This window comes from Pteropus alecto, unplaced genomic scaffold, assembly GCF_000325575.1.
Source record: "Pteropus alecto unplaced genomic scaffold, ASM32557v1 scaffold49, whole genome shotgun sequence".
Classification (NCBI taxonomy): domain Eukaryota; kingdom Metazoa; phylum Chordata; class Mammalia; order Chiroptera; family Pteropodidae; genus Pteropus; species Pteropus alecto.
Genome location: NW_006443131.1, coordinates 176,877 through 191,629, shown reverse-complemented (window position 1 = coordinate 191,629; position 14,753 = coordinate 176,877). Strand labels below are relative to the sequence as shown.

General features: G+C 47.1%; 1 protein-coding gene and 3 non-coding genes across 4 annotated transcripts; 2 read left to right on the top strand and 2 right to left on the bottom strand.

Moving 5' to 3' along the window:
• The first annotated feature begins 261 nt into the window (after positions 1-261).
• Positions 262-334, top strand: TRNAT-CGU. The gene has a single exon. It is a non-coding gene; the product is annotated as a tRNA-Thr (tRNA).
• Positions 335-5,762: 5,428 nt separating this feature from the next.
• On the top strand, positions 5,763-5,835 carry TRNAF-GAA. The gene has a single exon. It is a non-coding gene; the product is annotated as a tRNA-Phe (tRNA).
• Positions 5,836-7,027: 1,192 nt separating this feature from the next.
• TRNAS-CGA lies at positions 7,028-7,109 on the bottom strand. The gene has a single exon. It is a non-coding gene; the product is annotated as a tRNA-Ser (tRNA).
• A 6,860-nt stretch (positions 7,110-13,969) lies between these two features.
• On the bottom strand, positions 13,970-14,414 carry LOC102890451 (histone H2B type 1-A). Its single transcript, XM_006923448.3, has one exon. It carries the CDS (start codon positions 14,409-14,411, stop codon positions 14,028-14,030), a length of 384 nt encoding a protein of 127 aa, XP_006923510.1. The 5' UTR covers positions 14,412-14,414; the 3' UTR covers positions 13,970-14,027.
• Positions 14,415-14,753: the final 339 nt, after the last annotated feature.

Here is a 14,753-nt window from a genome sequence, read left to right as displayed (position 1 = left end):
CCACGGCCCTGTCCAAGCCAAACCCTCGCAAGCGGGTCAGGAGTCCTGAATTTCCTTTGACAAAAGCCAATTGAAGGGACCGTTGGGACTCTCCGAGAGCACGTGAATCTGTTTGAACACAGATCAGAAAACCGGAAAGGAGCTGGGGATGGAACCTCAAGTTTTCTAGAAAACAAAAAAATACATATAAAAATAAAAACCCTATAGATTTGAACATATCAATTTTAGGACAAGGAGCTAACACACATCGTTCAGCCCAGGGGCTCCATAGCTCAGGGGTTAGAGCACTGGTCTCGTAAACCAGGGGTCGTGAGTTCGAATCTCACTGGAGCCTTTGGTTGTCGGTTTTTCACCTTTAGTAGGTGATTTTAGAGGATGTGTTTCCCTGTCATCTGAGCCTAGAACTAGAAATGAGTTCCCCAGGCCTATGACCTACCTTCTCAGCACACAGGAGATTGCAGCTAACAGAGAATTCTAAAACTGAGTCTCTATTATGGAAATGAAGCTGCTGTGCCCTCTGAACTTTATGATGCCTGGAATCGAGGTGTAGGACACCTTGAAGTGCCACCAGCACAACTAGTGCCAGCAGGGACACGTTCCAAGACCCCCCCAGATCCCTGAAACCGCGGATAGTACCATACTCTATGTGTATGTTTTTCTCGTGTATACGTACCTATGATAAAGTTTAATTTATAAATTAGCGACAGTAAGACTAACTACAATAACTAATAATGAAATAGAACAATTGTAACAATAAACTGTAGTAAAAGTTATGTAAATGTGGTCTCTCTCTCAAAATATCTTCCTGTGCTGTACTCACCCTCTTGCGACGGTGCAAGATGATAAAACACCTATGTGATTACATAAGATGAGGTGAATGACGCAGGCATTGGGAGGTAGCATTGACCATCTGCTTCAGGCGATCCTGGATCATGGGCCCTGACGATGTCGATGGCTGGATGTCAAGAGCAGGCGATGTCCACGGTTGAGGACCCTCGATAGTCAAAGACTTTTCCCCAAACCTTTGGAAGAACACTAATCAGAAGTCGTCGTCTCTCTTTTCTACTGTCAAAGCCTTGCTGCAGGGGCTGTAATCCCTCAGCGACCACGTGGTGACTTTGATGCTGAGATTTCATCACACTACTCAGAATGGCGCCCAATTCAAAACTTCTGAGTTATTTATTTTTGGAATTTTGCATTTAATATTTTCAGACTAGGGTTAACCGCAGGTAATTGAAACTATGAGAATCAAAACTTCAGATGAGGAGGGTGTGACTGCATAAACCGGCTGGTAAGCTAACTTATACTGAGTTTCAATCACTTGCAATCTAAAGAGTCCTGACTAATTTAGCCTTTGGAGGCCTAAAGAGACTACATAATGATTACCAACTTTATCATACTTACCTAAGCTCCCTTAGAGACAGGCGTCGCATTTTATTTGATATTGTATCTCAAAGACTAGCAGAGTATGGACACTAGTAAGTATTGAATGCAGCCCAGCAAAAGAAATGTAACCAGAGTGTGGTGCGTTTGCAAATAGCTTAAGGGGCATGTAAATTCTCTGAAGGCCAAATGACCAAGGTCAGCTAAGAGAGAAGAACAAAGAAAGTGACTCAGCCCTGATGAAGGTTATACATAAATACGAAGCAACGAATCCGCCCGGGCTCAATATATTATCTCATAATTGAAATTCACCGCCTGCAAAAACAAGCCCTTGCTAACATCTGAATGGCTCACATGAATTGCCCAAATCAATGATCTACATCAAAGATTAAAACGATGGAATTTCTCCATAACACATGCGCATTAAACAATTAATAATAATATCCATAAGACACAGGTGCATTTCTTTAAAAAGTACTCTGCGTTCTTCGAATAATCCAACACACTTCACATTAAGCATGTTTGAAAATTTTACTGTAAATTGATAAAGACTCAGGACCGGCACTGGTGATTCTCTTCCACTAAAACCAGAGCAGCTTCCTATTGCTGGCAGCCTAGGACTCTGGTGGTTGCTCGGGGTTTTCAGGGTTCTTTCTGCTTTGGTAACTTCAAGGGTACTGTTCTCTCCGCTCAAAATATACCTCCACCTCCTGCCAGAGAAGTCTTTCTCGCCCATCGGAATTCGGCTCGTGTTTCGCTTTATCCTCAGTCTAGATAAGAGGCACTTTCCATAGCGCCGTTTGTTCGCCTTTATTATAGCACATATCGCATGATAACTAATCATTGATGAACCTTTTTCTCTTTTTCTCACTAAAATGACACTTGCTGATAGTAGATACCGAGCTTTCTTTAGAACCGAATCATCACAAGCCAGTCAGAATTCAAATATGTGATGAATAAAATTTTGTAAAATGAATGCTACGGTAACTGCAAAATCAGTTCCAACTGTCCCGGTCCTGTCTGTTACAAAACACTGAGTTGTTTTCCAGGGACAATAGAACAAAACTACAAGCTGTGCAGCCGAAGCATGCGCGGAGGAGAGACTATTGTAAATCACTCAGAACCGAAGGGCCTGCGGCCTGACCAAACCTGAACTCCAAACACTTTCGGAAGCGAAAGGTCCGCTGTCCACGAAGCTCTGGTGCTGAAACCCCTTAAACTTAGCCGGGAAGCCTAGCTCGGAGACAGATTGGAGTTCTTCCTCTTGTCTCCTTGCGGGTGGATTTCGCATTTAAAGCCTTTTCTTTTCCTAAAAGCAGGTGCCGTAGTCTTGGCTTCTGTGCGCAAGGGGCAGCGAGCCCTGCTCGGTAACGCCACATTTCCGAACCTGCACGCGCTCTACAGCAAGATGAAGTTATCAGGAAACTATTTAACCCGGTGTTCGAAGAAAATAACCTGGAGAATTAAAGCCATCTTTGTAATAACTGTACTGTGTCAGTGACTATATTTGCAGTTCACCCACTGAAACGCAGGGGTGTGATTTTAACTCATGTTGGTAAAAGGCGCTAATTACAAGGCGCCGCGCTCAGCGATGTAAAAGGAAAATGCCACTGAGGAGTTCCAGCTGCAGGAAGGAGCTCGGAAGTCGCCACTGCATCCTAACAACGAATAAAAACCCGAACAGACTGAGAAGCCAACAACTGTTCTTGAAACCACAAAAAAAGGGGAGGACACAGGGCAAACCCCTGCCCCCAAGACTGGAGACACGCTACGAATATAGGGAGTCACGGGCTCACCAGAGCAGAGACCTCCAAGTCTCAGCCTTGTTATACAGGCCTCCTCCTCACTGACAAGAATTGTTCCATAAAAGCCGAAACTCTTCATATCTCGAGCGTCCGTGTGCTTTGACAGCTGCAATTTCCAAAAACAACAACAACAACAACAAAACAAGCAAAGGAGCAGATACACAAAACTCGTCTTTGTAATTAGAGGCCCCAGGGAGGAACGAGGATGCTGGGTGGGCATTATGTCGCAGAGGCGGACTATCTGCCAGGAGCCTCTATCGGGGTCCAGACAGGTGGAGGAGCTGGGTGGGGGCGGGGCGGGGGACGCCGCCTCGGTCTGTGCCGCGTGCACAAAGCCGGAGTGGTTACTACTCTGGCAGTTTTCCCGCAAAGATGCCGGACTGGCTGGCTCATCGTTCGAATGCGGTTTCCGGGCAGGCTCGTGGTGGGGGACTTGGGGGACTCGGAGCTTAGCCGGCAGTGTGGGGCCGCGAGGCCGGAGCGCGGCAGGGCGCTGCAGGGCGCGGCGGGGCGGAGGGTGGCGCGCTCGGCCGGTGTGCTCCCGGATCCCGGGGAAATGCTGCTTCTCGGTGGCGCACAGGAAGCATCGCATCTCTTCCGGGAGAGATGGCAGCGTCGAGATCGTCGCGTGATGTACCCCGCGGGCCGGCCTCGCGGGAGAAGTGGGCAGGTGCAGGTGCGCGCGCGTCTCGCTGCTCCGTCGAGTGTGCGCGGGCGGCGATATCAAAGCATGTTCCAGTGGCGCAATCGGTTAGCGCGCGGTACTTATACAGCAGTATGTGTGCGGGTGATGCCGAGGTTGTGAGTTCGAGCCTCACCTGGAGCATGTTTTCTTCATGGTTTCGGACTCATGTCATTCTCAAACATTTCCCTCTCTTTAAAGAAAGCTAAAAAGTTATCATATTTTTCATGGCGAGACCGCGCATATTTTTCTGATGAAGTATATTTTGTCGGTTTTTTTTAAAGGTTGAATCAATGAGCTGCGTGGAAAGCAATGCCAAAGCATAGCCCTCTACCTGGACTTGGTCGAACAGCAAACATACATATGACCCAGCAATTCCACCCATCCATCATCCATCTATCCATCATCTATCTATCTGATAAATGAATGTCTATACTCGCCTAAAGCCATGCACAAGAAGATTCGGTGCTATTTCTAATAACCCTAAGTTGGAAAGAATCCAAATGCCCATCAGCATTAAATTGTGGTATGTCCATTCAATGGAAGTCGATGAAAAGGAACAATCTGCATTTACACATAAAAACTGTTAATATAAGAAAAGTCCAAATCTGTAGAGAATCTGTATGAATTTATTTGAGGCAAAGTGATGACAGTTGTCAGGGAAGAAAATTTTAATGGATCGAGAAAATGCTCTAGCGAATGGCAGGTTGCGGAGGTCGGGGTTTTTCGATGACATCCATTGGTGGTAGATTAGGGAGGTGAGAAAAAGCAAGAGAGGATTTCTGGGATTGGATAAAAAGCAAAACGGAGAAACACATGCTTCTTCCACATTGGCTAGTACAGGATAGTTAATAGATAACATTTACAGCACAGAGAGATGCTATTTGGGGAGCAAGATCACTACGAAGGGTTCCGTGGTCTCTCTCTGGTGCGAGGTTATGCCCTGAGGGGTCTGGCAAAGGAAATTACTCTGAAATTTCAAAGATATGTTATCTTAGGTGCAAAAAGACAATAGACAGGCTCACGTAATGTGAACACTGACCTTTGTTTTGTAAAGAAAGCTACAGATCTAGGACGTGACTACCCGCCATGACCCGCTTTCAGGAATTTTTATGTTCAGACCATCCTATGTGGTTATTCTCCCATCTCTGAGTTTGTAGGGCCCACCATGTAGCCCTCCATCCCCCTCAGCTTGTCAGGTTTAGTACGTGGCCCCTTTGTCGTCCACAAAACAGATAAGTCTCCAAGACAATATTTAGCGAAATAAGCCAGACATAAGAATGCAGATCCTAGTTGATTCGGTGTATACGAAGTCAAAACAAGTGACGGTCGTATAGTGAACGGGCTCAGGACAGTGGCTCACCTTGGAGGGTGCTAAGTGAGAGCTTGAGCAAGGGAGCTGATGGTTCCACAGGGATATAAACTTGCGAAGATGATTAAGCCGTAGACTTCAGATCTGCGTACTCTACGCTTTGCAGTTTATACCTTGATAGAACAGAAGGGGACGAAATGAAAACACCCAAAAAACAGAAGATATTTTGAGGGCCAAACTATACGAGATCCCAAATGGTGTGGTCTTTGGTTCCAGGGAGCTTCCATTCCACCCCGAATCACCGCAGCCCACCGCCAGCAAGTTTCCATCCTTAGGAACCACAGAGAGTTTCCTTTACCGCTGTTTTTCCTTCTTCCTGGCATACTCAGGAAACTTTGGGTGAGTTTCCCCCAGTCTGATTTTATGTTGCTACATTTATTTTCGAAATGGGCAAACATTGTATTTTCAAGAAAGAAGACCAAAATTTTCTTATTTTTGCTGAGATATGACATCCGGAAAGAAAAGTGATAAGAATGGACTATTTAAAAATAATTGACAGAAGAATGTAGCATAAGAGCTGGCCGAAATAGCTCAGTTGGGAGAGCGTTAGACTGAAGATCTAAAGGTCCCTGGTTCGATCCCGGGTTTCGGCAAGCGTTTTCTGTGAACGCCCTTCAATTTTAACGTTTACCTGACACTTCTGCAAACCACGCGGTCCGTCTCCCGCATCCCAGAAACACACTTGGGCCCTGCCGGGGCTCCTGTTCCAGCAGCGGGTGTCACTGCCCACGACGTCAGTGCCTGTGTGCGACCCTAAGAGCCCCTGAACACGCGGCCCCTCTCCTCGACCCAACTCGTCTTCCTTTCCGTCGCCTTGAACCGACTTGAAAACAACAGGTCATTAAGTCACAAGTCCTTAAAGAGAAGTTCCAATTTTCAGTCCAGCGCAGACTGGATTCAATCTCCACACAAAAATTTCCCCGTGGATTTTCTAGTCCAAACACACAGGGCTGAAATAGCGCAGACTCCTTACTAAAGTCCGTGAATGAGGGAGGTGGCAAAGGAGCGAGAGAAATTCTCTCTCAAGCTCAGAAAGGTCAACGAATGTTTAAAATCATTGTCCCAAAAGAGGAGGCTCCCGCAGACGGCTCGGCAGCTCAGCGGGCTAGAGCGGAGCGCAGTCAACCGCAAGGCCGCGAGTTCGCTTCCCGCGCGGTCCCGGTCGCCCTCGGGGGCGTCCCTCCTCGCTCCCCGAGTCAAGGCGCCCTTATCCTGAGGTTCACGATTTCAGCTTCCCTAGCGAAGTGCGAGGACTGTGTGTTCTCTCCTTTTTTAAAAATAAACAGCAGCACGCGAGCGCCAGGTTTGAGTCCTTATTACTGTTTTCCAAAATATTCACCTGTCCACAAAATGCAATAAGGAGGCAAGAATTCAACAGAAGTATACATTTTAAGAATCGTATGTGACAAAGAAACATAGAAACCAGGAACTAATTTTTCTAACATATATAAAATTGACTTAAAAATTACTTGAGGTGCAAAGTAGGCGAACCAGCTGAAAATGCAAAATGCATTGTAAGAGAGGGGTTTAGTCCGTTGAGGAGATGAGGTTTCATGTGGACTTGGAACTTGAGGCGAAGTCAGAAGTCAAAATACATCATCTCTGTGTCTCAATCTCCTTTGTATAAAGTGCTTCAAAAAGTGCTTGGCAAATACGATGGAGCGTTCTCCTAGATTCTGATGGCTCTCCTCGGCCTCTGGGGTCAGCACAGCATTGAGGATTGCTGGGAGAGAGCGCTTTCAGGGATAATCAGGAAGAAAAACTGCTCTACACGGAAAACGTGAGCGCTGTGAGCAGGACTTGAACCTGCGCGGGGAAACCCCACTGGATTTCGAGTCCAGCGCCTTAACCACTCGGCCATCACAGCCTCGGTAGGGACCCCGAGACATCTGCCATGCTGCGTGGAGGGCGGAGACCACCCATTCTTCAGTTTCTCCAAGAAAACCTTCTCCTACCCCAAGCTTACATATTTCACTTGGCAATTTCAACTTTTCAGACAGGCCCAAACCCTTGGCAGTATGCTCGACTCATCCCTTCATTCCGCCCGTAGGGAGTTCTCTCTGCTCTACTTTCGAATGTTGTCTGCTGAAAAACTCGCCACCCAACTGCTCCCACCCTGGTCCAAGACACCCTCATCTCTAACACGAAATATTGCAAAGCCTCTTAGTAAGTTTCCTTCTTCACCCTTTCTTTTCAGTCCATGAAAAGCCTTTTTGAGATCTTTTTGAACATAAAACACTTTAAGGCACAGCTTTGCTCAAAACCCGACAGCGTGTCCTCACCTCATCGGAATGAATGCGGGAGTCCTCGCTGGACGGCCAGGTTGTGGGTGACCTCGCTTGTGGGCTCAGTGACTGCTGGCTCCCTTGTTCTCTGTCCGGACACCGGGCACTCTGCTGTCTCAGGGGCTCTGCTCTGACTGCTTTCCTGCTGCAACGCTGTCGCTTTGACGAATGTGTGACTCAGTCCCTTACCCGGAAACACAGCCCGAACATTAGATCTAAAACTGTGAATCCCCCTCATGCCAGCGCTCGTCCCATTCTGTGCTTTGTGCCTCCATGTCGCTCATGGTCATTTAACACGCTGTGGAACGCGCTCGGTCTGTGCTCTGTTAGCGTCTATGTAAAAGATCAATAAATGCCGGATTTAACAACAGGGCATAAGTGGGAGCTGTTACTATCGTTCCAGCTATTTCTTTCCCATTATTAGTTTCAACATGACATCTGAAGGGGATCAGAACGTGCCACCCCAAAGAGGCCACTTTGGTGTAAGGATTATTTCGGAGGTGATGACAAACAGCAAACACAGGACGTGCTCTCTGTTATGCCCCCCCCCGGCCCCCCGCCAGCTCCCCCACCCTCTAAAAGCAGGGCATAGGTTTCCTTTGCAGAGCTGGTCTCCCTCCCATCCCGGTCCCAGGCGGGAAGTGGGCACCAAGCTGGGTCTGCACCGCAAACTTTCCTAAACAGCCCTTATTTCCCACTGGTTCCCCCAGTTCACCTTCCCACAGTGACGGCCTCTGGCGTCCCACGTGCCCCTGGCCTTGGTCTGGTCGCCTCTCCGCACTTTGTCACCCTTTGTTAAATGATACTTTAAGCTTTGAGTCTAACTACTCTGGGGGTTTTCACTTTTCTGAGAAACCTCCATGCTTTAAAATTAAAATAAAAAATATTAAAATCAATAAATTTTGTAAACTGTTTCTCTTGATAATCTGGTTTTTGTCAGTTTAATTCATAGGTCTTACTAACAAACCTAAGAGAGTAGAGAAAAAAGCTTTTCCTCCCTACATATGGAAACTGCAAAAGTCAGGGCTTTGGGAGTTTGAAGGAAATATACCCACATCTAGTAGGATATTTAAAAACGAGCTGTTGAGCCAGGCAAAGTTATGTTTGAATTGTGGCTCACATGCTAGCAACACGCTTTGGCAAGATAGGTTATTAGTTCTCGACTTGAAATTAGAAAAATAATGCCTTCCTCAGAAAGGCATGGTAGGAGTTCGGTCTTACAGCCAGTATCCATCAAGTGCCTGTCATGCACTGGGCACTTGCAAGGCTGTGTGGGCTCCCCGACAGCAAGAGTGAACCCCGCTGCCGACCTCATGCTACACTGCGGTGAGAGACAGACAGCGATTAACTTATCACACCGACTAGTGCAAGCAAAGAGAGTGCACGGTACTGTGGGAAGTCCGGGAGGCTGGTGAGCGGTGTTAAGGAGTCTTCCTTATGAAAGCCACAGCCCGGATGAGCCCTGCGCACGAGCCCGAGACAACCAGGCGGAGAGGCCAGTGCGACGCTTTCGGCCAGAGGTGACCCAATGAGCCCAGCCCAGTGGTGGGAGAGGCTGGTTGCTCAGAGCAGGGAGCACAGACCGCAGGAGACGGTGAGCTGTGGCTCTGGGGTGGAGGCGACCTGCAGGGTTGGCATGTGGGCAGTTACACACGGCGAGTGTCGTGACACAAAGCATCTCTAAAATGTGCACTATCGGTCAGACTTGTCAAATGCTAGTTTCTGTCAGTTCCTTTCATCCAGTCAAAATATCCAGAATGAGATCAGGTGCGACTTCACCTCTAAGGAGAGCCAAAAGTTAAAGTGCCCCCGATAAGTGTGAAAGAACTGCCATGAGTCTTCGTGGCCCTGGTGGCCCTGGTGGCCCTGGTGGCCAGGCCGGCCGCTCCCAGCGCGGCTCCGCCGCCCCCTCGTGGTCATTTCGCGCAGACGCGGTGCTGGCAGTTTTTGACACCTGGGCACCACACCGAGTAATGTCCCTCCTCCCGGAGGTACGTTCACTCCAGGAGAAAAACTGTCCTTAAACTCGTGCTTTTTAACAAAATGTCGCGAAACGCACAAACAAGTCATGAAACTTTTAAACCCTCTCATTTTCTGAGAAATCCCTCAAACCGAGCTACCCCTACGTGGATCCACCCGATCTGCAGCGGGGCATGGACGCGAATGGGACTAAATGGGAGGACACGGGCCGGACCGAGGGGAGAAGGCTGCGCCCTCTGAAGGCGGGAGGTCTGGACATGACGAGAGACACTGGAGACCAACCTTTAATTCTTGGAGTGTAGATGTCATCAGTGAAGGTGTTTTTAAAAATCAAAGTGTCATTGAACATGCATTAAACTGAACTCATATTAAGTATACTGTTCAGTGAAAAAAATGTGACATCGATGCGTACATTCAATAAGCTTAGCAAACAAAAACCAGGAAAAACATTTTAAAAACTATAAGTAGCCAAATTATACTGAAATGCTTGAAAAACCAAAGTTTAAAAAGAAATCTTAAAAGCATCTAGAGAGAAACGATAATACATTTTAAGTTAAACAAAGGTTAAATGAAACAATAAATATCTCCTCAAAGGGAGGCAGAAAAGGAGGAACGAAGGACAAGTGGGACAAACGGAAACAAATGACATAGTGATTGACTTAAGTCCAATTATAAATAAGTGCACTTAATGTAAATGGGACAAATACTTAACTAAAAGGCAGAGATTGGTAGACTATAAACAGTCTCCAACCTCTTCGGCACTAGGGACCAGGGCTCCTCTGAAAATCTAATGCCTGACGATCTGAGGTGGCGCCGAGGCGGTGATGCTAGTCTAGAGCCGGGGAGTCTGGTGGCTGCAAATACAGAGGAAGCTTCGCTCACTGGCCCACCACTCACCTCCTGATGCACGGCCCAGTTCCTAACAGGCCATGGACCAGTATTGGTCTGTGGCCTGGGGTTTGGGGCCCCTGGACTGGATAGTAAAATAAAATAAAGAAAAACAGGAGCCAACTATGTCCTGCTTACAAGAGACACACATGAAAAATAAGGCCATAGGCTGAAAGTGAAGTGGTGGGGAAAGATGTGCCATGAGACACCAGCCATCAGAAGCCGGTGTGGATACATCAAGATGAGACGGAGCTGGCATCAAGGCGAAAAGTGAGACCAAAGATGAAGAGGGATGTTTCATAGTGATAAAATGATCAGTTCGTCAGAATGACATATTTATTCTTATATGAAGCAAAACTGAGAAAATGAAAACAAGAAATAGAATCAGGACGATGGTTGGTGATTTTAAAGATCCAATCGAGTAGCCGATGAGAAATTTAAAGAAAAGCCGATAACTATGTAGGGATCTAGAACTTGAACCACGGCTATCAACCAATCAACTTGACTAAACTGGCATTTATAAGACTCTACGTCCAACCACTGCAGAACACACATGATATTCAAGTGCACATGAAAAATTCACCAAAACAGGGCCATCGAGCAAGTCTTGATAAATTTTAAAGAATTAACATAATTTAAAAATGTTTTCTGACAACAATAGAATTAAACTAGAAGTCAATACTAAAAGACGATTCTATCTGAAAATTCTCGGATATTGGGAAACTCACACATTATGCATCTAGATGACCCACAGTCACAGTAAAAGTACAATGAAAACTAGAAAATACTTTGAAGTGAAAAAATGAAAATACAAAATGCAACTAAAGCAGCACTTGGAGGGAAATATGTGGCTTCAAATGCGCAGATTAGAAAAAAAGGAAAGGTTTAAGACCAGGAAAATTTAAGGAGAAAATGATGTTTTGTATTTTAAGCCAAATTTCACATGTGTGCTATGCTGAGAATGGCTTCAGAGGGCCAGTCCTGAGAACAGGAGGGGGCTGTTGCGGACTGTGGTGAGGAAGAGGCATTGAAGATCCCCACAGGGGGCAATAGGAGAACACAAAGGAAAAGCATTTCACATACATTGAAGGCAAAATCAGCTTGGCTTTGAGATGTTTTGATAGTGGGCAAGGCAGTGCGAGGGGTCAAGTCTAACCACACGTTTCCAGTGGGATCGATGTCAGCTGAGTCGTTATCCATGGTGCAGTCACGATCTCATTCACTTCACACGTCTAATGCTCCCTGGTTGGACAACCACGTGGAGACTCTTCCGGCCATTTCTCTTTCCCCAACATTTTCTACCATCACCATGCCTTTCCTCTCTCCTTTTCAGGGACATTTCTTTTAAGTCAATTCACCAAACTTTATCCGGTGCTCATGGTTGACGATGAACACCCGGACATGAAGGAAGAACCGCAGGGCTGGCCTAGACAATGGTAGGCCTACGTAAAGAGCACGAAGGAGCTGCCCATCTGAGGGTTCCAAGCCAGGGAACGTTTACCAGGGAGGAGGTTTGAATAACTAACAATGCAGGTCAGGAAAGAAATAGTATTTCAATTAAAGAGAAGCCCCTTTAGCAAAGACACAACTGAGAGTGTCCAGGACTTTTTAGGTTGTTCTGTAATCTTTCATCATTGGGCACAGTCACGAACTCAGCTCTTCTGGAGGTACATGTTAGCAGTGATTACGTGCAATTCCATTCTAAAGAAATGTCAGTCTTCAGATGCTCAGCAAAGAAGGAACTGATCTGGACCATTATCGTGAAGAGCAAGAAGCTGCTCAGGATGCAACCCATCGCTTGCAGAATTCTGTGCTCATCACTAAGGATGGGGGAGTAGGCACTTGTAGAGACGGAAATAATTTTAAGATCTATCTTAGAGGGACAAAATAAACAGAGCAGATAAAACAGAAATCCTTTAATTTTCAGGGTTTGATATTTTTTTCAGGCCTCTTATGTAAAAATCTGTCCAGAAAACAGCCGAAGACTTTAGACCACGAAATGATTTTCCATTCGCCTCTAGTCTCCTGCTACATTCCTTGTTTTATCACTACCCACTGTGCTTCTAAGACAACACCGTAGTCTCTTCTTTACACACATTTCTGAGATGTCCTATAGTCCAGCACCATTTAAAAAGTAGGCAAATCACAGCACTTATCTTAAAGTTTAAATTACGAGTTTTAACCCTTTCTTTTCTTTTTTCCTCTCTTACTTTCCTGCCTTTAGAATAGGGCTAAGAATGAAAAAGCAAGGGAAATTGCAGGTTTACTAGGAGATATAGTAAGTAGCTGGGAAGATTCAAAGGTAGAGGACTTAGCCTCTCCACCACGGCCCATGGGCTTCGGCACACTCTCCATGGTCCCTCAGAGATCATCGATGAATGTTTCTACATATTACTTTGAAATTAGAAAGACCATTAGTCATTCAATGGTCCATCGTGAAAAAATTATTGCATGCCAAATCCATTCCAAGTGTGCTGAGGGTTCTGAGGTTGCAAAGACAATGAAATCTCTCTCGGCAACCAGACACAGCAAACATACCCGAAAGGACTTGTTTTGGGATCTGTTGAATCTCTGTCCCTTGATCTCAAATGGCAAGATGAAGGGGCAAACCTCAGCTGAGCATGGCTCCCTCTCTACTGCTAATACCACAACGTGGAGGCAAGTATTCTGAGTCCTAAACGACTCTTAGTGTCTGTACGAAGGACACCGCTCAGCCTTCTACCCCTGTCCTCCTAAGCGGTGTGAAGTCTGAGCATCGGAGGTTGCATTCCGTGTGCATTCAGGTTGGTTCCTAGTCACCTAGAGAAAATCTCTCCTTTTAGAGGTTTGGACCAGGAAAAGCAGCCAGGAGGCCCGGCTGAGGCCTGAACCCCCAACCTCCTCTTTCCGGGCCGGTGCTATGACAATGAAGCCGCAGAGCAGACTCAATGCTTGTCCAGGTTACATATTATTTGGATATGATGTTACATTTCTCAATTGTAATGAGCTCAGTGACTGGCTTGTCAGGTGATTGTGAAACAAAAAAAGAATAGATCTCCTACCTCAGTGGAAACCCGAGAAGAATGTGCTTCCGGAAGGATGGACATGGGGACTAACATGGCTCACAGCTGGGTTGGTCTCTGGAACCCTCAGCAGGAGTCACCTTGCTCAAAGTTACTCCCACCCCTGGGGGCAGCTCAAACCCAAGACTGGGTGATGGGAGGCCTGCCCTCCCTGCCAGGCTCAGCTCAGGACATTGCTGGACACCCCAGGGAGGTCAGCTGAGGCCTGTCACAACCACATCTAGTTCAAATTCTGCCTGGTCACGGCCCTGCTCCCTCGCCTTTCGTGATTTCCCTGGCGAATTGTTGCCCTCCTTGAAATTTTCAGATGTTGAAGCTATCCAGTCAAGACTGGGAGGAGTTATGTGCGAAAAGTTTGAACAGTAGAAATTCTAGAAAAATGCAAACTTCTCTTCGTCTGAACAGATGCCACAGCTAACACAAACCTACAGTTAAATGCTGCTTTTCAAGATGTCCCCAGACGCATCCCACCACACACAAAAGAGATAGGCAAAGTGAGCAAGCTCTTTCTTTTATGAATTAAGTGGCTCTGAAAAGAGCCTTTGGGTTAAAGGGTGGCTGCAGAGGGACTCACTTGGAGCTGGTGTACTTGGTGACGGCCTTGGTGCCCTCGGACACGGCGTGCTTGGCCAGCTCCCCGGGCAGCAGCAGGCGCACGGCCGTCTGGATCTCCCGCGACGTGATGGTCGAGCGCTTGTTGTAATGCGCCAGGCGCGACGCCTCGCCCGCGATGCGCTCGAAGATGTCAGTGACGAACGAGTTCATGATGCTCATGGCTTTGGACGAGATGCCGGTGTCGGGGTGTACCTGCTTCAACACCTTGTAGATGTAAATCGAATAGCTCTCTTTGCGGCACCGCTTGCGTTTCTTCCCCTCCTTCTTCTGCGTCTTAGTGACGGCTTTCTTGAAGCCCTTCTTGGAGACAGTAGCGCCCTTAGAGGTCAGCTCCGGCATGGTAGGTGCTCGGCTTCAACGGCTCCAACCAGCACCGAACAAGGGGAGAGCGCCTGAAGGCAACAAGGGTCGTATTTATAGACACGGGCTGAGATGACGCGCGCGGCAGCGACATCTGATTGGACAGCGAGCCGTCACGTGTATGCAAATGAGGTGATTCTAGTGATGCTTTCTGATTGGCTGGGGCTCCGTCAGCCAATCAGATAGCCGGGCACGGCCCGCCGGCAGGCTATAAATGAAACCCGCAGCGCGCTTTTCCATTGTAGTTGTGCTGTTCTTGGAGAGCTTTCCGATCATGTGTCGGTTTGGGAAGAAGAGCGGCGAGACATACGCTAGAGCCGA

Coding starts and splice junctions, on each gene's coding strand:
- LOC102890451 (XM_006923448.3), bottom strand. CDS start 14,411: ATGCCGGAGCTGACCTCTAAGGGCGCTACTGTCTCCAAGAAGGGCTTC.